This window comes from Pipra filicauda, unplaced genomic scaffold (assembly GCF_003945595.2).
Source record: "Pipra filicauda isolate LSUMZ 115617 unplaced genomic scaffold, ASM394559v2 scaffold69_size3009148_pilon, whole genome shotgun sequence".
Taxonomy (NCBI): domain Eukaryota; kingdom Metazoa; phylum Chordata; class Aves; order Passeriformes; family Pipridae; genus Pipra; species Pipra filicauda.
The window spans coordinates 1,774,613-1,799,533 of record NW_024104864.1 but is presented as its reverse complement, the minus strand read 5'-3'; the positions used below and the strand labels follow the sequence as shown (position 1 = coordinate 1,799,533).

Genomic DNA, 24,921 nt, shown 5'->3' with positions numbered 1-24,921 from the left:
GAAGGGATGGAACATTTTACAAAACAGAACAGCATAGCCTAGATTTTTTTCTACTGAGATGGACACACCAACATGTTTAGTTCACTTAAGAAGCAATGAGGACACCTTACAAATGTAGAGAACAAACATATTGATTTCAGTGATCTATTTGCATTATTAATAAGAATGTTTAGCCTTTGGCAAAGATCGGAGATATTATAGAACTCTGTTGATTTACTGTAGTCAAATACCGATGAAACTATGGAAAATTAGTTTCTAACTTGATCATGATGATTTAGCAGTTAGACTAGATTGAATAATAAAATGTAGAGAAGCATAAGAAAATGTATGGAGTCAATGAACACAAGAAGTATATTCAGGGTGGCTGAATAGTTGGAGCATAGTGTATAACCAAGATATTGCCAAATTTTAACAAAGGCAGAAAGGTTCAGAGACTGCAAGGTTTGGGATTATTGCAAAGTAACAGTTCCCAGACTTTCTGAACCAAAAATACAGTGAATTTATCAATTTTTTCCAAAGCCAAGGTGTAGTTGTACCATTAAACTTTGAAAATTCTCTGAAGGTAATACAAGTGATAGTACAGTTCTAGATTTCACAGCTAAGATGTGTCTGCCTGGCTTCATGAACTTCAAATTGTCTATGGAATGTTTAACAACAATTGATTAGACAATATTCAGAAACAAGTCAAGTTTGACGCAGTGGATGCATTCAAGCAGAAGGGAGGACTGAGTAATCTCTGAGAGAGATGCTCTTAGCAGGCATATGCTTGATGCATTTCATGTACTTGCTGAAGAAGAAATTCAGGATATAGCACATTGTTTGAGGAATAGATAGAGGAAAAGGATTTGGAATATGCAGTCTAAGAAAAAGTACTATAAGTGTGTAATACTAAAAATGGTGAAACTGAAAGATACCAGAAAGTCTGAAAAGATAAATGCCCCCCATCACAGACTGATCAATGAGTTTACAGATTGTATTACTATGAAAAGTAGCACAGACCACCTGAAAGGTACATGGAAGGAACCCGCTACCACTCTGAATAGACCAGTACATATTTCTGTATTTTTGAGTCTAGCTAGCACAGGCAAATAACTTCTAACAAATGTCTGTTATTATCCTGTCAGTCATTCTCTTATGTGATAATTTTTTTTTCTGCCTAAATATCTGACACCATGATTCAAAACCACACTATGAGCACATGCTCAAATTTAATTTTACATCCAACTGAGTTAAGCACATGCTAGTATCTTCTGCTATAAGAAGACTTCTTTATTCAAATGTAATTTTTAGAAATCCACTAGTGAGAACGTTTACTTTAACTCTGGTACTTTCATTTTTGTTCCAGGCCCAGGAGAACTTAAATCCGGAAAATATTGAGCGTGAAATGATGAATAAACTGCCTCTTACAGAACTTACCCATTTCACCCTTCCTTCAACTAAAAATAACCCTAAACACTTGGCCAGAGTTCATGAGCTCATGCATTATTGTACCAGTGGTAAAATTATTTTCATTGATATAACTGCCATTTTTCTTTCTTCTGGTTGATGATCCATTAAATAGCAAGAATTTTGAGACAAGTTTTTTCAGCTGCCAAAAAACCTTTGCAGAATTTCCCATTTTCACATTCTTGCTTATAAATACTTATAGCCTACTATACACAAGTTAACCCTCATTTCAGACCTCAATTTCATGGTTAATGGGAAAGACTATATGAGTATTAAATACTGCATGAGTAAGAGCTAGAAGTATGTTAGAACTCCTTTATTTATTTGTATTCACAAACATACAAACAATTACTAATTCTAAGGAAGAAAAAACTGTAAAAATCACAAATTTGATCCTAGGATATGTAATGCATTTTGAGAGACGCTGATGTAAATTGTATATTTATTTACCCACACCCTTTTGGAGGAGGAGCACATATATCTTAGGGAGGCAATTTTTATTGAACAATAAATGGCTTTCAGAATGTATTCTGTGTAAGTATTGGTATTAATAATAAAACTACTTTATAACAGTACCTGTATCAAACCAAGAATACATGCACTTCTTCAACCATAATCACTTCTGCAGTTACCTTTTCTTGGAGTGCTTTCTGCCATAAAGTACACTGGGAAACAATCCCAAAGCCTACATAAATACCCTTAGGTAGTATCAAAAGTCCTCTCTAGGCTACTAAGAAGTATAAACATTCAAATCCCTGTGGTTATATTTATATCATCATGTAAGGCACAGGATTTGAAGGTACTTTCCCAGCTATTTCATCCTGAGGTCCCGTGTGTTGGATTAATTTACACTCGCTATGTTGTTTCTAGTTGTTGGTATGTTCATTTTGGACAGTAAGGTGTATAAGGTATTCAGTATTGCTGTAGCATTCCAGCTGAGTTTTAAATTTGATGGTCTTTACTGGACTATACTGTGGTGCCATACTCTCCCAACTGGTAACTTAGCTAGCAATGCCTTTGCTTGTGTCAAGAAGGTGATTGATTGATTTGAAGGGATGATGCGATATCCAACATTTTCGAGATGTATGACATGCTTGGGTGCTTAACTACCCTGAAGTGAAAACATTTCAAACTGAAGACACTCTATATTTGATTTGGGTATTGTACTACCTGTCTTAAAAATCAGTCCTTTGCTTGATTATCACTGTTATATAGACACTGATGCATACAACCATACATAGGCTTTATTATTGCCTTTGCACCTGGCATACTTCTGTGTAAATTATGTGTAAAATTTTGTCTGAAGAGAAAAAAACGTTTGATACTTGTCTGAGAAGCTACAGAAAATAAAAAAGTTTCATGAACTGAAAATAACTAGCTGTTAACTGGTTTGATAATGTCTACTCAGTGTTTTAAAATCAACATCATTTATATAAACTTAATGAGCCAGAAGGTATTCAAATGTAGGAACCACTTCATTTAAGATGGATTAATATTTAGGCATATCATTTTGCAATTTGGAAGCATTCAACTTTGAATGCAGTGTAAAATGTAGCCCACATAAGTTGATCCAATACCATTAAGGAAATTGGTGTTGTCTTTTGCAAAGTTGCCAAGAACAATACACTTAAATAGTCTTCTATTTATCTTCTGCTGAGCTGTAAGGATGTTTTCAGTTAATGATTGTAATTCTTTTTCAGAACTTCTGAGTTGGGCTGAAGTAGAAAGAGCCTTTAGAGTATTTACTTTTGAAAGCCTGAAGCTGACCTGGCTGAGTGACTCTGGTTTCCTGGAGAGCTCTGGATCTATGGTTGGAGGGAATTCTGAAGTGTCTTGTATCCCTTGGGATAATCCAGACATGTTTGCAAGACAGCTGAGGCAACTCTTCCTTATGGAAAAGAAGCTTAATGGAAAATCTCCAAGAGGCTCCGGTAAAAAGCTCTCTGTTTACATTACTTCTGAAGATTTGAATCCACTATTTGTTTTACCATATCATTTGCTATTGCAGGGATGTGATTTTTTCTTCCTCGTACAAATCACAAAATTTTCAAGTATTGTATGGTCTTTACATTGAGTAACTCTGTAGGAATACTAGAATAAGGACAAAAGCTATTTTGTACTACAACATTAACAATTGTAGACAATACAGGGTGAATTTTCTGAAGTTCTACATTTTCTCCTTCAGTTTCTAACATAATGAAAAGTTGTTGGCCTGGTTAAAGGAGAAGTGTTGACCAAGAAGCAACATTAAAAACAAGTGATTATTTTTGGGGTGATGCAAGAAAAGTAGAAATTTAAGCAACTATACCTTTAGGTACATGATTATAAAATCATAGATTGTAGAATAATCATTTAGGTTGGAAGGGACCTCTAAAGGTTATCTATTCCAACCCCCGTGCAATGAGCAGGGACATTTTCTACTAGATCAGGTTGCTCAGAGTCCAATCTGACCTTCAGTGTTTCCAGGGGTGGAGCATCTACCACCTTTCTGGGTAACCTTTCCCAGTGTTTCACCATCCTCATTGTAAAAAAATTCTTCCTTATGAATCTATCCTTCCTTAAAACCATTACTCCTTATCCCATTACTACAGGCCCTACCAGAAAGTCTCTCAAGGCCACGATAAGGTCTCCCCGGAGCCTTCTCTTCTCCAGGCTGAACTTTCTAAGCCTGCCTTCACAGGAGAGGTTCTCCATCCCTCTAATCACCTTCATTGGTCCACCTCTGGACCAGTTTCAACAGATCCCTGTGCTTAGAACCCTAGAGCCGGATGCAGCACTTTGTGATGTTGTCCATCCTTTCCTAATAGAGATGTCTAAACAACCAGCTTAGATGGGATCTTTTCCCTAGAAGGTTGGAGCAGACAAAAATGAATCCAGCGTATCTGCCTCTCTTTTAAATTTTGGGAACATTTTGGGGTGTTGGTTTATTTTACTTTTATAGTAGTCACAATAGTAAATATAGCAGTTACAAGCATAACAACATTTCAGCACTTCTGCAGCACAAAAGCAAATACCAGGAAGATAAAACATTTACTTTCAGGTCTCTTCCATCTTCTAAAGGCAGTCAGTACAGAGATGTATTTTCCAAGAGAAGCAGAGCCTAAAGATATACGTCTGGAAGCTGAGCTGGTTATAAGGCACTTACGAACAAGTGCTTCATGGTGTATTTTCTCCCAGAAAGAGTAATTTTCTTGTACATGTGAATTTTCTCTTCCCTAACTCAGGACATAAAGAATTCTGTTAAAAGGAAATTATTTTTAAAAAATTAAGAGAATATAGAAGTTAAAGTCCCCATGTGATCCTGTTCATATCAGATGCTCATTGTAACAATGGAATGACTGGTCAGATCATCAGGAGAACTAATATTCAGTCAGTAGCTTATGAAACTCTACACACCAAATTAATTTAAAATTTATATTTTTCAAAAATGTGTGAACATATCAAAACAATTGATTTTACCTTCTATTTCAATGTCATCTGTGCAAAGGACTGCTTCTTAAAGTACTCAGAAAAATAGTTTATTGTGTATGAATCAGAAGGATACTTCTGAGAATGTTTTTAATGGTTTTGACTATGCAAGGCCAGCATAGGTTAGATAAAGAGGATTATTCGAGTGGGTTTTATAAAGTGTTCTTTTTCTTTTTACTTTTCTTTTTTTTTTAAATTTTATTTAACTATCTGGCACTCCTTGTCCCTGGATTTTAACATGCTTTTTTAGGAAAGAAGGGTAGCAGAGCTGATCATGTATTTATAGGACTAGTGTCATAAAAGGAAGTTTCAACTTTATGTTAATTTCATCAGGAAGGCTAAAGGAATTGCATTAATCTGACCTTAGTGTTTAGGGCTGAAATTTCTCAAACAATTCTTAAAATTCTGTTTTCAATTTCCAGGGCATACAGAAATAAATGGCAAAGATGGAAGAGATGGTCTGGCTGATCCTCTTTTGAACAAAGAATTAGATCTTCCTGTTTCTGATATGGCAAGTGTGGGGAATAGAGTCAACTAGGCTTTACATGAGGCAACAGAACATACTGTTCAATGCCAGGACATGTTACTAGGGATTTCTTTGCAATGCTGAATGCAAATGTTAATGTTCTGATGTCTGGGAAATAGTGCCATAACTTTTAAGCACTGTGAAAGCACTTTCTTTGAATTCCAAGGTGATGGGTATCAGTGAAGCTGCTAATAATAATTCTGTGCTGGTCTCACTGAATACCAGGGGTCAAATACAAACATGAAAATTTAAAAGAAAATGTCAAACTGTGTCAGACTAGTAAACTGTGTAGTTTGGCGTCTTCAGAATCACCTGTCTGCCATATATCCCTGCATAAACATAGCAATTTTAAAATGACATCACAGGACATGTTTAAATACTTATAATTGCTTACAGAACTCAGAAACATATAAGCTAATAATAAAAGTATTTGGATTATGTTTGCCATAAAAAAATCCAAGACTAAAAACCCTTGGGAGTAATTGTATTTTTTATTAAATAGTGCCATACTGGTCTGCACATAAGCAGCATTATGCAATTAACTGTGATGCAACATGTGATACTGTCTATTAAGCCAACAAGATTAGAGTTAATTTAATACAACTGACACTGAAATGTTGATATACATTAATTTGGTTTGGTGTATTTTGAGGTGAGTCTGGAAAATTACTTAGAAGAAATAAAAAAGATACAGCAGCGTTGCTTGACAGACTGGAATTTTGAGGAGCATTTTCAACCACATGTTCTTCTTCAGGTATCTGTGAACTGACAATCTTATACATACAGTCACCTATACAAAGAAGTAGTGGCAGAGTTCAGGGTATTTTCTTGCTTGATAATTGATTTAGTTCTATCTCTTTTTCATTTTTACCAAAACCCATTGTTCTTTAGCTGCTTTTAACTCTTTATGTGGAATTTAGTCTGTAATGGGTTTTTATTTCCTGGTTTGGCTGAACTAGAGCTGTCCTGTTTCATTGCAAGTCTCTTAGCTAAACATGATGGAGATAATGATGGAGACAAATGATGGAGATAAAATGACCTTGCCCTTAGGGGTGATCCTCTCTGGCAGTTATGGGGCTCATTAGTGTATGTGAAAGCATACTGTGCAAATACCTCTGCAGTATATGTTTTCTAGGCAAATAGAAAATTTTGTTGTTACGTTACTTCACCCTTTCAGGGCTAAAAGCGTCATTTATAGAAGTCCTGCTAGCTAAAAACTAAAACTTACCTTGCAGAAATGCAGAATGACAAATGTGAAAGATGAGTTCAAGTGTAGTTGGCTTAAGTTGGTAGGCATCCTCTTGGGAAGAGTGGATTATTAGTTCCTTGTAATGCCTTGAGCTTCCTATACTGCAATTCTATTTTGACCCTGACACATGCTGTACGTGGGTGAAGGAAATTCTGCTTGGACTTTTGAGCACCACTTTAGTGTCACAATTGCAAATACTGGTCATACATTTCAGTGCCAAAGAAATTATGCAATGTAAATAGCTAATGCTACCTGAACTGTCAGAAAGTCTCAGGTGACTGGAAAAAGGTTTAACATTGTACCCATCTTTAAAAAGGGTAGAAAGGAGGACCCTGGGAACTACTGACTTGTCAGCCTCCCTTCTGTACCTGGAAAGATCATGGAACAGATCCTTTTAGAATCTTCAGCTGCATAGTTTTGAAAAATAATAGTTTACTTAAAAGAAGGCTTTCTTCTAGCTATGACTAAAAAGTCACAGTTTCAGCCTGCAGACAATGTAGATATTGAAAATGATGGGCCCACTACAGAACACAGTGGAATAATGTAGAAGACAGTAAATCTCAGAGATGTGTGGGTCATAGTTATAGCAAATTGAATACCAAGTAGACTCAACTGAGATAATAAAAAAAGTAAACTTGTTTTCTTTTTACCTGGTATATGATAGTTCTGCTTTTATTTACTATTTATTTAAATATTTTATTATTTAAACTTGCTTAAGTATTTATTCAATATTTTAATTTATTTGTTTTTTATGTAGCTGAACTTTTTTATTCATGGTCAGTCTCAGAAGGTGGAGCATAGAGACTGTCTCATCTCAACATAAATAGGAATGGAGTTTCAATTTCCACCTGCCTGAACAATTCAGGTTGCTGGAATCCAAATGCTTTGAGTACACCTTGTAGGAGAGTTAAGTTCTATAGCACCTTTTATTAAAAGCTGTGTTGTGTAGCCTTTGTACATATACTGCTGTCTGCAGGGAGGGTATACCTTTATTTCTTTCCTTTTCAGGTTCTTCATACAGCATCTCAAGAATATAGATGTATTGATACCTTTTATCATAACCAAGATAACTCTTTGTTAATGGTTTTTCACAATCCTATGAATCAATATCGTCTGTGCCAAGAGACTTGGGATATTGCATTGCACTCTAATGTTGGATTCAGGTAATTGATTTTATATTTCATGTCTCATTCACAGTCGTTTTCAATAAAAGCCTTCATGGATATGCTTGGGGCAAAGCTTTGAAATTAAAAGACATTGCTATGTAACACATTTATGAAAAGCAAGTCATGCAGCTTGAAAACAGTACTGTGTTAAAAGAATTCTCTTGAGCTTTTTTGAGTAAGAACAATGCAGTAGGTTGCTCCTTATCACATACTACAAAAATATAAATAATGCACACATACACACAAAGTCATGTTTGGGATACCACATCAAGAAAATTATACTTCAGGTAAGGGATGTTAAAAAGAAAATTCTAGGTATACACTTACTAGGTTTTTCAACTATGTATGCATAAACTCAGTGATTGTAAGTGGGAAAATTTTGGGGGAAAACTAGAAGTCCTTTATTGATATTAGAACTTTTTTTTTCACAGAATACCACATTCTTCTTAATTCCTTGTCACTGTCTGCGCACCAGTTATAGGCGTGCAAATGGTTAGTGTGTCCACTATTAGAGCTTTTGTCAGTGGACCTATTTGTTTTGGAATACATTTTTGCATTGAAGAAGTGGTATAAATGATGGTGTAGATCCAACTGCTATTCGAAATAATTGACTGAAAATAGAAAAAGTGTCCATGTACTGATATGTAAAGACGTTAAATGCCATAGAGAGACAGCTGAGCTGTCTTTAATTATGTCACTCTGGTGCTCTATGGATTAATTAGATTTATCAAATAGAATTTCAAGCAAATTATCCAGTAGAAAACACCTACCCCCTATTTGTTTGCAGGCATCCCTTTCTAAGTGCAGTGCCTAATTTATCAGAATGTGGGATTTTTTTAATGGAAACTTTTGTTGGGACCTATGTATTTGAACAGGATTGAATGCTAAATAGGCAAAATGTGCCTTCCTGAAGACATATTTTGTATTGTATTTTGTATCTTTGCTCTCAGTCAAGGAGCTCTATGTGAGTCCATCTCAGCTTTCCTAGCTTAAATTATTTGCCATGAAAAGGGGCTGTTGTGATTAGCAGTGATTGCGACCAGAGCCAAAAGAGATTTACCAGCAGAAATCAAAGTTCCTTGGAGAAAATGCTGGCTGTTTTGTGTTTGTTGGGCAGATCCACTAAATGTCTGGTCAGTTTTTTTGCATTTAAGTAACACTATACCCAAAAGATAAGTGAAAGATGGTGTGTTCAAGTGAAGCTGGGTATTGCATTCAGATAGACCCAAGCAGAGAGTCAAGTTGTCTTAAAGTCTGTTTCACAGAAATCTGTTGAAGCCCAGAGCTTTTTATTCTGGCAGCTATTCTTACTCTTATTTGTGTGGCACTGGACTTTAAAATGCCTAATTCAAGTTTCTTAAATATAAACAGCTGGTGCCAGTTTAGCTGCCTGGTATATTTGAGTTGTCTGGACAGGGCTGACACATATGACATGAGACCCATAGGAGACCCATAGACTTTTGGAACAAACACCAGAGACCAGGTCACATACCCTAGTACATCGAACATGTCACTTGGTGTTTGCATACACTGAATAATTCCTCATCCCAACAGCATATTGTTGTTGTGTTGTCTGTAGAAGCAGGTAGGGATGTACCAGACCTCCTCTGGAAGCATTTCTCCCTGAAACAAAAACTGTTCATTTGTAGGGTTGTAGAGCAGATTGGCTGGTCCCCTTTGACAGGACGTTGAAATAGTTCAAGGCCAACTAAGAAATGCAAGGAGCTCTTGATACATGCAAAAAAAAAGTTGCTAATTTTGCACCCAAAGAAGGAATGAAGCATGTTCTCTGGTAGATACATTATAATACAGTAGCTGTATGTTTCCTTCTTCTTACTCTTCCACATCCACTGGAAACACGGCTTAGACATTAAAGATTGTTTCTACTTAGGGCAGAAACATCTTTGTCCAGTGACAATTCATCAGGTTCTGTTTCAAAGCAGCAAGGAGTTCCTAAAGAAACTGATATGAAAGCTGCAAGAAGGTTTGGCTTTGCTTTTGTTTCATAGAAGTATTCAACACCACTGCTGTGTAAGCTACTTAGAATCTTTGAGGAGCTGTAGGCCCTCTTTCAGTTCTGTTATGTGGCATCAATACCTACCAATTCTCTGCAAAATAACCGGCACATTTTCAGGACTTATTCAGCCTTTTTGCTAAAGGTAATTTTAGATTTCCAGACAAAGTATCATAAATAATTGCTAGTGTATGTTTCCAGGCAACATAACACTTCTGTGGAAGACAGTCTTTAAATACCTGGAGTGCTTCAAGCTGTTGCCTGCAATTAGCTTCCAGATCCTGCTGAGTTGCCAGAAACTGGCACAAATCCCACTCATTAATTAAGTGGTTACTGGCTTTTACCTTTGTATGAAATAACTGACTCCTGGTGAGTTTACTATCAATTTATTGGGTTTTAATTTATTAAAATTACTATCATTCTAATTTATTTAAGAGTCACAATGTTACCACAGGAGAGTTACAAATGCATAACAGATGCTGTGCTTGACAATCTCTCTGATAGGAGTTCTCTATCTGTTTACTTGTTGCTTCTTTATTGTGACATCTTATAGACCACAGACCAACTTTGTAGGGTCATTTCATAGTTGCTATCTGGAATATACTTCTGTTACCTGCTAATCAGTTGGTTACAGAATCACAGAATAATTTCATTTTGATTACAGTGAGTTCTGTTACAGGAAATTCTCATACAAGGGGGAAATTAAATTTCTCACGTTGCAGCAGCTTTTGCTCCTGGAGACCCCAGTTACCTTCCTTCTCTATGGATATCAGGTCCTGTGGTTCATGTAGAACATCCAAAAATTCAGAAATTATACCTTTTAAAGGGTAGGCAGCAGGAGGCTGCATATGAAATTCAATGGATGCTACTGACTAAGGGAATGCAAAGGCGTGGATACGTGCATCTGCAGTGATGTGTGTATATAAAACATTTTAACTCTGGTTAGGATAAGTGGCCACTTTGTCAGGAAGCCAAGTGAATTCAGACATTATCAAAACTAATTTTTGCACAGAGTTAATGGCATTTATTTACTCTTTCATAGTAAACACATTATGCAAGTTACTGGAAAAGAATAATCCTTTCTGAGAAATGGTTCTGAGTCAGACATTGGCAGTAGGGGCATCAGAATACATATTAATAGAATGTGTATTTTAGACTTTGAATGACTGTTTCATTGCCCTAAAATATTTTCCACGCGAATAATCTCTTTTTATTTATAACATATATTCATCTTCCAGTTATTCCAGTACTGGCAACACTATGTTCCAGACTAGTTTTGCCTTTTGTTTTCAACACTATGGGTTTTTATGGCTTGTACATTTTTCTTCAGATACAAGCAGAGTAACCTTGTCCCAACTGAGTATGATATATATGATCAACAGTTTCTCCATGCAAGTTTCCCAAAGCAGTCTCCACCTACACTGCAGAAGCTGGGAGAGACTTGTGTATCTTGAAGCTGTACATGAACTGTATACATCTCCAGTCTGTGTACATGACCTACATATTAATTCTCTTGTACATACAATGTAATGATGTAACAAGAACTTTGAAATGGTCACGAGGTCACAGATTGATTGTGTTGCCTGCATATTCATAACCAAAACCTGTACTCCATATAGACCTTTTGAATACAATTGAATAATCTCAGACTTATAAATGCAAAGTATCACGAAGACACAACAACTGAATGGGATACATTCTTCAAAATCCCCATTTTAATTTTGCACATATGAAGAATTTTACTTTAAAGAATTATGGTAACCCTCCAAATGAGGGGTTGAGTGGCAACTGCATATAAGACTTCCAGGCTTCCTCCTGCCTTGAAAGCAGTTTTTCACAATGAACTAATTTAGCAGTCATTTCAGACACCTTTGGAAAATGAGACAATGTAACTGCAGATACCAACTGCAAACTCTGGATCATTCAGTTCTCACTTCAACTTAATTGTTAATTGTGAATATTCTTCATTTATGCCAGGTCATGGTGCACCGATTCTCTAATCTGGATTTGGATGACAATTTCCAAACACCCGTCTTGTCACACCATAAAGAAGAGCTAGGAATTAAGTACAATAACACCTCAATTTCTGAACAAACAAATGAAGTGTATTCTAAAAGATAATATTAATCAAGAGCAACTAAGAAAATAAATTATTCTGGTGGCAAAACAGTGAGGAGAATGAGTCTGATCCTTTCTGAAACTGACTGTCTTTATGTTTTGTGATTTCCTGGATTTTTCTTTAGGAGCAGGTATTCTTTGGAAGACAAGTTTCTAATATCTCTTTGCAGAAAGGATAACCAAAATTCCAAATATAACAGATATTAAGCAAATACCGACCAGGCGCAAAAGTACCAGTTCCTGTAAAAACAGAGAGAAACCCTGTCAAACACCAGCCTTCTCTCAAAGAGAGAGAGCCTTCTCTCTTACTTGTATAAGAAACTGAGAAGCCAAGTGGTCTTGTTTGACCTGAAATCATATTAGCAAAAGCTGTATTATGTTAAATAGAGGGATATTCTGCTTTTCAGGAATTATCTCGAGCTGGTGGCTAACTCAATTGAGGACTGGGTGAGAGAGGAAGAAGCTAAATACCAAGAAGAGAAGATGGGTAAGGAAACAGAGTCTTTTAATTTGGAAAAAGCCATGGTAGAAGGCCCTTTTGAACTGTCTGCGTGTGCTGTCAAAAAAAACTGGCTTTACTAAGAAAGCCAAAAGTGGGTATCTTTTTATTCTAGAAAATTAATTTTTCACTTTAAGTGCTGAGGCCCAAATCTATTCAGAGCAGAACTGCGTATATTTTTTCCTAGGATGACCTTGTTTTGACATCTATAAAGGCATAAATATGTTTTGGAATTAATTAAATGCATGTATTTGTATGGTCTGCATCATTCTCTGTTCTGAAAACTGACACCTCTGGTATCAATTTACATTTACAATAGTTGTGCTTATCTAATGAAATTACTTTAAAGATTACATACAAATATGAATCTTTGTTGAGATCACTGAACACATGAAGAGATGAGCAGTAGTTAAAGCTGGCAACATGGTTCAGGAAAATTCTTTTTTAAAGGGCAGGATAAAAGCTGGAAGTCAGAAGCTGTGGGCTAAGAGCTAAAACTGGAATTGCCTAGACCTGCAGAGCAAACTTGAATTACAGGCAACATTTTGGGTAGTGAGAATTGTAAGCAGTTCATACAGTAACTGTTCAGCAGACAGCAAAATCTGAAAACCCCTATTAAGAAAAAAGAACTTTTGTCAAATTTGTTCATTTGTGTATCTAAATTATATTAACAGTTATTTATTGATGTTTCACCTTTGCTTTGTTTACCTTTTTTGAGAGTGCACTTTGAAGCCTTCCAGTACTAGCAGTTAGCATTTACAAAAATAGAAACGTTACTCCTCAACCCAATTAACACCTCTGATTATAGTTTGGAAACTAAAAGGACAGTTATGACTTCTATATCATAATTTGTAGGTATCTAGCTGTCACAGGACCTAGATTGAATCTTGCCCATATGGTGCCTCATGACAGATATAATTCATAGGGTAGCTCACTTGCTGAAAGAAAATAATCACCTCTAGCTGGAACATGCGATGGGCAACAGTGTCTTTGGGTGTTTTCAGTTTCACTGACGCTGCTGTAACCCACACTGCAATTTCTACTTTATAATACAAAGTAAGTTTCTGATAGGGGACTTTATCTTTTCTAAAAGGTAAATATTGGGTATCCAAGCATACTATAAAACTACACTCGTAGAAGATACCCTTTTCATAAGTAATAGATGCTATAAAGCCATAATAGTAAACAAGGGATATGTTTTTTTCTTTAGTGAAAGTTTGAAGGTTCAGACAGCATTTATTCACTTTTTTGTCTTAAAAGGTCATAATATCTATGACTCTGGTATTGAACTTGTTCTGGCTCAGTTAAAAAATAAACATGCAAACTTGTTACGAGAGCAAAGCCTTCAACAGCAAGAAGCAGAGAGTCAGTCTTTAAATATGTTAATATACTGTTTAGCATATTTGGTCCTCAATTGTGACAATCAAGTAATATTAGTTGTCAGGTAAGTTTCTTCTTACCTAAACAGACTTTCTGTTTTACTTCTAAAAATATTTAACATTTTCTTTAACTTGTATACTTTTAGTATTTCAAAATCTGCATTTTTTATTTACTTGCACATCTTTTATTTTTATTTTCCCATTTTTAAAAATTATTGCATTTTCATATATTTATAACCTCACTTATTTTCCCTTTCATTTCTCAAAGGCAAAACATCAGGACCTGAGAGCATAAGAGAATCTCAATCCAACAATGGAGAAAGTCCCATTATCAGAGAAGATTCTTTAAAGGTGAGGCAAAAATATATATGTTTCCGAAATGGACTAAAAAGCACTGCTTTCTTATGAAGGTAAGCCTTTGTTCTTACAAAGGTTTCAGGGTTGACTGAGTTCTCTTAGTTTTTCTGCTCTTGGCTATTTTTTGTATATGTTATTTTCTTTAATTTATTCCTTATTCATTGTGAGTTATGTTATTTTCTTAAGGGAAGACTGCTTGGAGTTAGACTAGACATTCCAAAAGCAATTCATAATTGCAATACTGGAAATAAGAGTTATTAATAATATCCTACTATTCTTTAAGTTTTCAGATTGGAAAGATATGAAAAGATAAATCCAGATTCATGAAAGTATGTGTGTGCCCCACTCCATCTTTCACTGTCTACAGCTCTTTGAAATTAGGGAATGTAAATACAGTACCTCAGAATTCCCTTATGACAGAGAATCCCATGTTATGGATGTAGTTCATGACCATGCACTACAGATTAATTGACTTGCCCAGGTTTACACAGTAAGTTTCTGGTTGGTGTAGGAGTTAAGCACACATTTTTTTTAAGGCTTAGCACTGGCATTATCCATTAATCTGCACAAATCTAGATTTATTGATGTTGTAGTCCCTCTTTTTTTTGACTCCTCATAGCTATAGCATGTCATGTCTCATCTTTTTTACAGTGTATAATGTTGTCCACTTAAAGTACTGGAATGTAGATATGAAATGGCATTAACCAATTCCTGGCTACTCAACTTGAACTGGCATCGCTCAAATTAGGCTAATCCCTAACTTGTAACTCTGAATGCTTGCCATTTCTTCCACAGAAATGCTTGTGCTTTGGTATGCTTAGACTATAAAGTGCTACAAAGCCCAAAATAGTCCAGAAAATCTCAGATGTCTTCCTAATACAAGTTGATAATTTTGGCATGCATACCTCATTCTTCTTTCTGTAAAAGAATAAAATCATTTTATCTCACAGTTGCATTTTGGGAATAAACTAATACCAGTGATGCATTGTGATTTGGTGATAAACATTGTGGACAAGTGTACAACAAAGTCATCCTTTTATGGCTAATTGTGTAAGATACAAATAATCATGTGATTCATCTCCTGTAGTCAACAATGACTGCTCTTGTCAGTTGAATGAGTCAGTGATTTTGTGCAAAATATAGTGCATAATGTTGTAAAACTTTAGACACGTTTGGAAAACATGTCTTAGAGTGACTTAGAACATTGTTTCCTTTGAGGTTGTTTGCTTGTACTCTTTCCAGCATGCACATATCAGAGAGAACCACAGTTCTTCTTAATTGCTAACATTGAATGTAGGCTTGGAAGAAGGAGCAGGACCGCTTACGAGAGGAAGAAACAAAAGGAAAGACAGAAAATTTGGGAAGTAAAAAGAAAGGACAGGAGATAATAGATGGAGAGTGTAAAGATTCCAAAGAGAAGTCTGAAAATGAGCCAACAAAAGCCTCTGAACTTCAGGAGGATCACAGCATTCCAGAACCATGTTCTGAGAAAGTTTATAAGGTAAGGACTTGTATTATTGCACCACATTAGAAAAGTGCTAACTATTTGTATAGACAGTCAATATTACAGCAAAGCTATTATCTATTGTGAAATTCAAGTTCAGGGCAAATTAAGCCTATCTGTGTTTTGTTTCACTTCATTGTTTTTGATATTTAAGATTATTTACCCTTTTTTTTATGTATATGACATGAATACAAACATAAGTTGATTGTGTTTTTGTGCCCATGGAAAATATGTTTATAGGATCAGTCTTGCCTACAAATGAGGGGTTTGTGGGAACAGAGAAGGGGAGCATAAGGACTTGTCCTATCTCCTATATTAGGGGACTGCTAGACCTACTTGAAATTTTGACTGTCCACATTGGAGATTAAGTAAAAGGAGTTCACTGTTTCTTCTATTTCATCTTTCAAAATTCATATTCTTAAAGTGCCATAATACAAGCTAATCTATCTGTTACACTAACAGAGGGAACTCATAAGTAGTTTTGTCCAAACAGTTTTAAGGCAGTTTACACCACCTCATATTTGCATAGTCTAAGTCTTGCATCCAAAACTTGCATAGATTGATATATTTTAGTCTTAAATTTGCTTAAGCACAGACTTTGAACTCAGATGACATTGCTATCTGAACTTATTTGAGTACACTCACATAATTTTTGCTGACTTGTGGCACTTTGGAAGGCATAGTAATCTAATTAGGTTTACAGTGTCTGAATTTCAAAATCTAGAGGGTAGAAAGCTGAATCATTACCTGCCCTTCATGTGATCCCATGCCACTGTACTTTATCTCTTTGTGCTTGATTGGAATTATTCTTTCTCTCACACTATGTTAATCCACCAGTCTACTTGCTACTCTTCAGTTTTCGTGATGGCTCCATGATACTGAAGGATCAGATTCTGCTCTCACGTGTAACAAGTTACTTCCATTAATAACTGAGAAATTTTTGGGATATGAGAATAGCATGCTAGGTATTTGCTAAAGTTGATATTACATTAGTTAAACATCTAAGCAAAAAATGTTGAGCAGAAAAGTGTGATCCTGATGATCTGTCCTGCATTTACCTCTTTCATGGGTTCTGCCTTTCTTTTCTCATTTATAGATAATCTAAAACTTGTTTTTCCAGTTTCATGGCTACAATACAGGGGAGGATGTAATTCAGATATCAGGAACCAATCAATATCTCTTCCCATCCGACGGAGGACAGATTCAAGTAGAGAAGATAGAGTTTGTAAAAGGTGATTCTTTAATTCTTCATGCTTTGCTTTGACTCAGTGCTAACTGATGGCATAGTTTCTTAATCCATAAATGCTTTTTCATGTCTCAGTAGTAGAAATTCAGTTAAAGAAATTCCATATTAACGTCTATCACTATTAATCTTTATATTTTCCTGTAGTAGGTTAGCAGTTGATAGATAAAATTCCAGAAGAGTAGAAATGGAGAAAAATCAGTTCATATTTATCTGTTCAATGGCAACCAAGGCATGATAATTCAGGAATGTTCCAATTATTTTTCTAGTCAAATGCAATAAATCTAAAAAACAGATTCTTCTGAAGCCTCTAAGATCTAATTGTCAGGATTTTTGTAATATTTAGTCTAAACTGAGAAAACCTTAATTTTTGTCATCTTGGTCTTCTACTAAGTGATTTGGTCCAGTTCTGAGCAATTTTCTTTTTTGGTGTTCTTTAAAGTTGCAGCTAGAGGGTTTATTTGGGTGCAGGTAAGTTCTGAGGCCTGATGGGACCAATAATAGTATTCCATTGCTTTACAGGTCTAACTTTGGTAAAGGTGAAAGTGATAAAAGACAACCACAATTTCTTCATTCATATCACAGATCCTAAGAAAAACTTGGAAGAAGCTGAAGTGCAAGAAATTAATGAAGAAGAGAAAATTAGATCAGGTCAGTGAATTGACATCACCGATATAAAAAATTACTAGTTTGACATATTTAGTAATTTGATACAAAAATTATCAACTAACAGAAAATGGCAGAAAGTAAGAAAAATCAGCGTTCCATAAAAATCCAGTTGACTGACTTAAGTACTGTATAGAGAGACTTTAGCAAGATGTAGAAGCACAGTGAAGGTCAAGCAAGTGTGCAAACTAGTTTCTTCTCCAAAGCAAGGAAATCAATGAAGAGTCACCATTCTTTAAGAAAATAATTTTCTTCTTTAGTGGAGGACTCATTCAGATCTTAGGCCTGGGAAGGCAAACTGAATCCTGTTCATTGTGACCAAAGTAAATGTCTGCCCTAAAAAGGTCCCCTTTTGAACAGGACTTCCTTTTGTGGGTCAGATGACCATGACATTAGGGCCTCCTCAAGACCTTGCTGTGAAAACAGATCTTTCTGCAGTCCAGTAGCTTCCGCTATTGGTTGACATATTGCTAACACTCAGAAAGCATTGAATCCAAATCCTTTCTGAACCCAGGTGAGAGCTCCAAGAAGGAAGCCAGTCTGTAACAATTTGTGTGTATGTTTGCCAAAAGCATTATGGAATTGCTGTCACCCAACTGAAGAGTAGTAGAAAAATATAACTTTTCGTAGGCATATTACCTCTTCTAATCTTCATCAGTGTCAGAAAGCATCCTGCTCTTGCTCCTCCCCTTGGCTTCAGCTGCCACCAGCAATGTAGCAGTAGGTTGTCCGAATAGAAAATTTGCATCCGTTCCACAGATGAGGTGCTTTTTGCCTGCCCTTCTGAAAGTTGACCTGTATCATTCTGGGGTCTGACAAAGGGTATCGGTGATCACCACTCTGCAAGTAACTGAGGCAAGCTGTATTCACTTGTCATGAGTGAGAGAGGCTTTCCTCGTGTAAACAGGAGCACCTTATAGGAAGGCAGTGAGGAAGAGAAGAATCAGTGCAGTCTGATACTTGGCAGTGTCTGGATAGTACAACGTAAGCTTTCAAAACAGTCAAAATGCCAAAACTGCATCTGCAGGCGGTGTTCACCAATGAGCATTGCAATGACAGACAACAAATAGGAGCAGACAAGGTCTCAGGATGTTTGCCATGTTGATGGGATTGGGAGATGGCTAGGTGTTAGGTGCCTACCCTAACCTTCTTTTGTAGTATTCTCTGCTGCTCCTCACAGTTTTAAGAAGCTGTTCCCCATATGGGAAATCCCAAGGTTTTCTTCTTACCAACAGAACATTTCTTTAAGGCAGTAGGAGTTGAACTAGAGCAAGGTAGGGTCCAGTGTCTGGGAGATGTTCTTGCATAGTTTATGTGATTTTCATGAATAACATACTCATCGCATGACATCGTGGTCTGCACCTCTAAGTGAGCTTGTCTCCTGATCCACTTTTACAAATGCCAGATACATCTTTGGATCTAATTTCTCAACTCTTGTCCTTTCTTTTGCTTTATCCTCAAAGTACAGTCATAGAATCAGAATATCCTGAGTTTGAAGGGATCCACGTGGATCACTGAAGTCCAGGTCCTGTTCCTGTGACAATATGTGAGAGACAGTCACTTTTATTAGTTCATAGGTCACATGTGATAGAAATTAACAGTTTAGCATTCTTGTCAGTCAAGAAACAAGGATCCATAATTTTAAGTTCTTTCACTGCTTAAGTTCAGTATGACTTTTCACTGGTTGTTGCTTTTAAACTGTTTTCGTGCACCTAGCTAATTAGAATGCTATTCCTAGATTAAAAAACCCACAGATGTGTTGTACAAAAATTGCTATTATATACTACCCTATGAATGGAATGATAGTTTTCCCCGTCCTAATTAGTCTGTTTTACAGGTTAGTCATCCACATTAAGGTTTCACTGTTCACATCAGCCATTGGTTTGCAGGTCAGGTGGTTCTGGTGTGCATTACTATCTTTAATATTATTTTTTTTTATTAAAGGAAAAATAAAAAATCAAAAGAAAGCTGTGAGCAAGTTTGGATCTTTTTCAGCCACCTTGGAAAATGGAATCCAGCTGTCCCTAAGCTATTATGGACCTACAGGGAAGACAGCAGGTAAAGTAAGCAAATAGAAGACGATATTTGAGAACCATAGCGGGATTTTTTTTTCTTTTTTTTCCTCATGCACTCCTTAACGAAATAATTTGTTGTATGCAGTTCTGCCTTTCTGAGCGGCTGTTACTACGTGGTAGGGAATTTTCAGCAAGGCTCAAGATTACATTGTCAAGAATATTCTGTGATTCAATTTTCAAAATGGAAGGAGTTTTCCATGCATTTTTGCTTGCTGTGAAAACAGAGCAGTGCAGGGAGAAACTTGCAAGTATTGTTATTAAGTAGCCCAGCAAAATCAGCCAATTAATTTGAGCCAAAGAAAATGTGATTTGCTGAGGAGTCTTCTTGGTTTTCCAAGAAATAATATTTTTGTAAACTTATATAGGTGATTATGGAACTTTCATTTTACTTTAGGAGTTGGACTTTAAGTTACAGTTGTGCAACCATAATGAGGGATTTCTCTCAGCCTTTCAATAAACACATTCAGCAACTGGAAGCAATTGCTTCAGAAAACCGCAGTGAAAATAGCGTCTGCTTTTACCAAGAGCTTTTTGTTTCCATTGCATTTGAAAGGCCACTGAAACCATTATATGGGTAAAAGTGAAACCCTTCTCTGATCAGAAAAGAATCCCAGAAGTTTTCAGCTCTTAAAATATGAAAACATTTAATTGAATGCATCTTTGTGTGAACTGTGGCAAACCATTCAACTGTACACTCAGTTTTAATTATTTAAATATATTTTACAAATTAATTACTAAAAAAAGACATTTTAAACTTGGGCCAAGAGAACATTCACAATGTAGTGGACCGCAAAACTTGGATTTTGACATAAAAGAGAGACATGTCTAATTAAACACCTACATGTCAGGTGTGATGTTTAGGCTTTTTCGTATCTGCCATAATCATCCTATTCTACATTAGAATAATCCTTGCCATGTTGAGCTTTAGAGCACTGATAACTGACATTCTTTGATTGTTTGGAGTTTTTCTATGATCACTTGCTTATGCCAAATTCCCCTGGGTCTTTGTATCGTAAGTGCTGAGAATAATACTGACCAGAAATGTTCTGTCTTAGATAATTCTCACGTGCCATCCGTCACTAATGCCGAATGGTATACCATGAATTCTGTAGTTTCTCTCCACTGGTTGGTTGAATTGGGTGGAAACTACTCTTTTTCCCTGCAGTACTGAAATAGTTTTCTGGAACCTCTTTAACTCTCACTTTTCTTACTTTTTTTTACTTTTTATGTGTTTTATCTTCCTCTTAGGGAACCTAAGGTGACAAAAGGCCTCAAGCTGTTTTACCAACTTTTTGCATCTTTTTTATTTCTTAGTTAAATTCATTTCTTTAAGTTCTGAATTATTCTTTGTTTTCTCCAGCATTACGAAAATTTAGCTTCAGACCACCTTACATTTCAGTTAGAAATAAGGCCCTCATCTCTTTGACAATCTGGTGCCACTTGAGCACTTGCAGGGCTTTCAATTCGGGGTACTGTAGAACCTCTGCACTTGTTCTTTGTGCCTCGACAAAATTAAAAGAGCACTATTCCAAGTGCTAGAAATCTGAATGTGCGTGCAAAAGGAAGGAAACCTTCCTTAGTCAGACAGGCCTCTGGAATTTACCATCTCTCTCAAGTTTTCTAAAGACACTTTCAGTCTTGATAATCCACTTTTTTTCACTGTTACCCTCAGATACCATGTTCTCATTTTTCAGGGCAACCAGAGTAAAGAAGTAGGTGAAATTTCTTAAGAGATCAAGAGCCTGTAACAGCCTCTGTTCCTAAATTTAACACTCTGGGAAGTAGTGTTATCTGAAAGCGAACATGAAGGCTGGTTAAAGAAAAGTGTCAGTTAGTTGAAACAAAAATGTTTTACTGAAAATCTAACTTTATATTAATTTTATTTTCAAGAAACTATTTTGAAAGGCAACGTGATTACTTCTTGTTAATGTGGTTAGCAGGCTGTTCTAATGCTTGGCCTTTAAGAATTGCAAGAGTCTTACTAAGTCTAGATCATCAGAATCTTTCTGAATAATTATAGCAAAATCGATGTATGTAGTGCAAGGTTGCTGGAGTCGGTCAGTGCTGGATCAGCCCATGATAAAGCATAACAACAACCATCAGTTACTAGATACTAGACTCAGAATGTTTCCATCTAAGTATTCTGGATGTAAAAGGGTATTTTTAAACTTGTATTTTTTTATTTTTGAGGTGATGACCAAGTGACAACTTGTGAGAAACAATAGTTTCAAGATGTCTTTTAGGCTAATAAATTGTCAGTCAGTGGAAAGATTTTCTAAACAGTTTTATATATTCAGTCTCTCTATCTGAAATAATAAACTCCCCCACTGAGGTTATTATTTCTAAGGTAAAATTTAGTGTACAAAATCTTTTTAAAAATAAAATGTGGCCATCTACATTTATGAAACTTAATTGCATTAAAAAAATTGCTTTTCCCTTCCTTAGATGATGAAAACGGTGATATCTTAGCAAGAATTCTGGACATCCCTTCTGTTCATATTCCGACCATAATTCCGACAGAAGTGGCTCCCATTACACCAGCTTTGGGAAAAAAAGATAAGTCCGACAAACAAAAGTCAGGAAAATCTCAGCCTTCTACAAAAGCAAACCGTAGCAAAATAGACCCTTCATCGTCTGATGACCTGGTACAGCAAGAAGAAGTAAAGGTGAGAGAATTATCCAATGAAAAGAAACAAACAAAAATTCAAATACATGACCTTATGTAAAAGAAGCATATATTCTTCTCAGAGGGCTTTGAGCCTGTGCCGTTACAAATTCCTAACAGTTTGTGGTGCTTCTAAGGATATCTTTTACTCTTTCAATTGTTCTCAGATGGTACATATTGGCAGCTGTTAATGAAGCTAGCCTCTATGACTGCATGGTGTGAAGCAGTCTGTCTTCCATGGTCCACGTACTTTTGTCAATTTTGGCTTTACAGTTACAGCTCTTACACTGCAGATGATCAGAAGACCTCTCCTGCAAAGACAGATTGAGAGAGCTGGTGAGGCACTGGAACAGGTTGCCTAGAGAAGTTGTTGATGCCCCATCCCTGGAAATGTTCAAGGCGAGGTCGGATGGGGCTTTGAGCAACCTGGTCTAGTGAAAGGTGTCCCTGTCCATGGCAGGGAGGTTGGAATGTGATGGTCTTTAAGGTCCTTTCCACCCAAACCATTCAATGGTTATTAATATCTCACTCACAAGAACTGCTGAATTTTTAGTTTAAACAAGCAGAATTTTTCTGTGCTTTCCAAAACCTGTGTTGGAAAGTCTAACCAAACGGTAAATTAGTGGAGACAGTTTTTCAAAACCTTGCTCTGTAATTTGGTCTTAGCAGCCAATAACAAGCCAGGGACCAGCAATTTGAGGAAGTTACTTTTACCTGTAAGTGAAGTACTTCTGTCACAGTGCAGGTTTTGGAAAGGATGAATGACATTTTAAAAGCAGATTCTGAATTTCTGTTGTGAAATAGTATCTAATATCTAGTGGATGAAGTAATGCTGTGCCTCTTGTTTCAACATGGATTCTGTGCATATCCACAAAAAGTGCTTCTTACCTAATTTCAAAAGTCTAGCTAGTTATTTAAAGAGCATGAGCATGGGAAGTGATATAAGGAGTTGCCAGCACTCAGTATAACATACAGTAATTGTGTGGCAGAAATGAAACCTATAGAAACAAATAGTCCTATCGTTAAAAATCGGTCAGGAAGACTTCTAAGCCAAAAGGCTTTTACCGGTTTGGTTTAGAATTACTTTGGATAAAGAGTTCCCATATTAGTGCGTACAGCACCTGTCTGTGAGTCTGCAAGTATTTTGGAGAACAGGATTAGAATCCAAAACGGACTTGATAAATTCACATGGACACAGTCTGTAAAATGGAATGCAATTCAATAAGAATCAAAGTGGTAGGTTCTACAATTACATATAAATAATGAACATGTATCTACAGAATGGATAACAGTTCTGTCAGTTTGTAGTGGGTTAACCCTGGCCAGATACCAGGTACCCACTAAAGCCACTCTCTCACTCTCCCTCTGCAACTGAACAGAGGACAGAAAAAAAAAGAAAAACCAGCTAAGGATTCATGAGTTGAGATTACAGCTGGGAGAGGTCAGTTACTGATTACCTTCATGGGCAAAACAGACTCAAAGTGGGGATATTATTTAAATTTGTTACTAACAAGATAAGAGCCAAAGAGTGAAAAATAAAACAATCTTAAAAACACCTTCCCTCCACCCCTCCTTCCTTCCATGTTCTCCCTCCTCTCCCCCAGCAGTGCAGGTGGACGGGAAATGGGGGTTACAGTCAGCTGTTGTTTCTGCCACTGCTCAAAGAGAGGAGTCCTTCCCGTGCTCCTGTGGGGTCCCTCCCATGGGAGACAGTCCTTGATGCACCTCTCCGGTGAGTCCATCCCATGGGCAATAGTTCTTCCCAAACTGCTGTCCCGTGGGTCACTTCTCCATGGGTGCAGTCCTTCACAGATGAGCTGTACCAGTGTGGGTCCCCCACAGGGCCACAAGTCCTACCCAGGAAAAACCTGCTCCAGCGTGGGCTTCCCTCTCCATGGGCTGCAGGTCTCCAGCAGGACCCTGCTCCATCTTGGGCCTCCCATGGGGTCACAGCCTCCTTCATGCATCCACCTGCTCCAGCATGGGCTCCTCCAGGGGCTGCAGGTGGGTCTCTGCACCCCGATGGTCCTCCATGGGCTGCACAGCTGCCCCACCATGGTCTGCACCACGGGCTGCAGGGGCCTCAGCTCCCGTGCCTGGAGCACCTCCTCCCCCTCCTTCTGCACTGACCTTGGTGTCTACATTGTTGTTACCATGTTCTCACTCCGCTCTTCCCTGGCTGGAATTCTTTCTGCGCCACAACCTTCTGTTCTTAAATATGTTATCACGGAGGCATTAGTATCACTCCTGATTGGCTTGGCCTTGGCCAGCAGCAGGAATTCCATCCTGGAGCTAGCTGGCATTGGCTCCACTGGACAGGGAAGCTTCTAGCAGCTTCTGACAGAAGCCTCCCCTGTACCCCCCGCCCCCGCTACTAAAACCCAGTCACAGAAACCCACTGCACAGTTCTATAGCGAAAGGTCTGAGAGTTGCCATGGATCACAGGCTATGCATAAGTCAACAATGCCATCTTCCTGTGAGAAAGGCAAAGACCACATTGAGGTGAATAAAGGGGAGTATAGCCTGCTAAATATATGAAGTTATTT

At 37.0% G+C, this 24,921-nt stretch overlaps 1 protein-coding gene across 5 annotated transcripts in view; it reads left to right on the top strand.

Annotated features, from left to right (window-relative positions):
* The window catches only part of SPAG17 (sperm associated antigen 17), a 97,214-nt gene that overhangs the window by 39,720 nt on the left and 32,573 nt on the right, over positions 1-24,921 (top strand). For 4 of the 5 annotated variants that reach the window (XM_039388932.1, XM_039388931.1, XM_039388934.1 and 1 more), the window contains exons 13-24: positions 1,346-1,496; positions 3,147-3,377; positions 5,337-5,425; positions 6,093-6,194; positions 7,698-7,852; positions 12,395-12,474; positions 14,134-14,216; positions 15,520-15,723; positions 16,847-16,958; positions 17,492-17,620; positions 19,580-19,693; positions 22,156-22,376. In XM_039388932.1, the coding sequence (XP_039244866.1) occupies positions 1,346-1,496; positions 3,147-3,377; positions 5,337-5,425; positions 6,093-6,194; positions 7,698-7,852; positions 12,395-12,474; positions 14,134-14,216; positions 15,520-15,723; positions 16,847-16,958; positions 17,492-17,620; positions 19,580-19,693; positions 22,156-22,376 (1,671 nt within the window). The remainder of the gene's footprint in view (positions 1-1,345; positions 1,497-3,146; positions 3,378-5,336; positions 5,426-6,092; positions 6,195-7,697; positions 7,853-12,394; positions 12,475-14,133; positions 14,217-15,519; positions 15,724-16,846; positions 16,959-17,491; positions 17,621-19,579; positions 19,694-22,155; positions 22,377-24,921) is intronic. The other variant, XM_039388933.1, reaches the window with a different exon arrangement.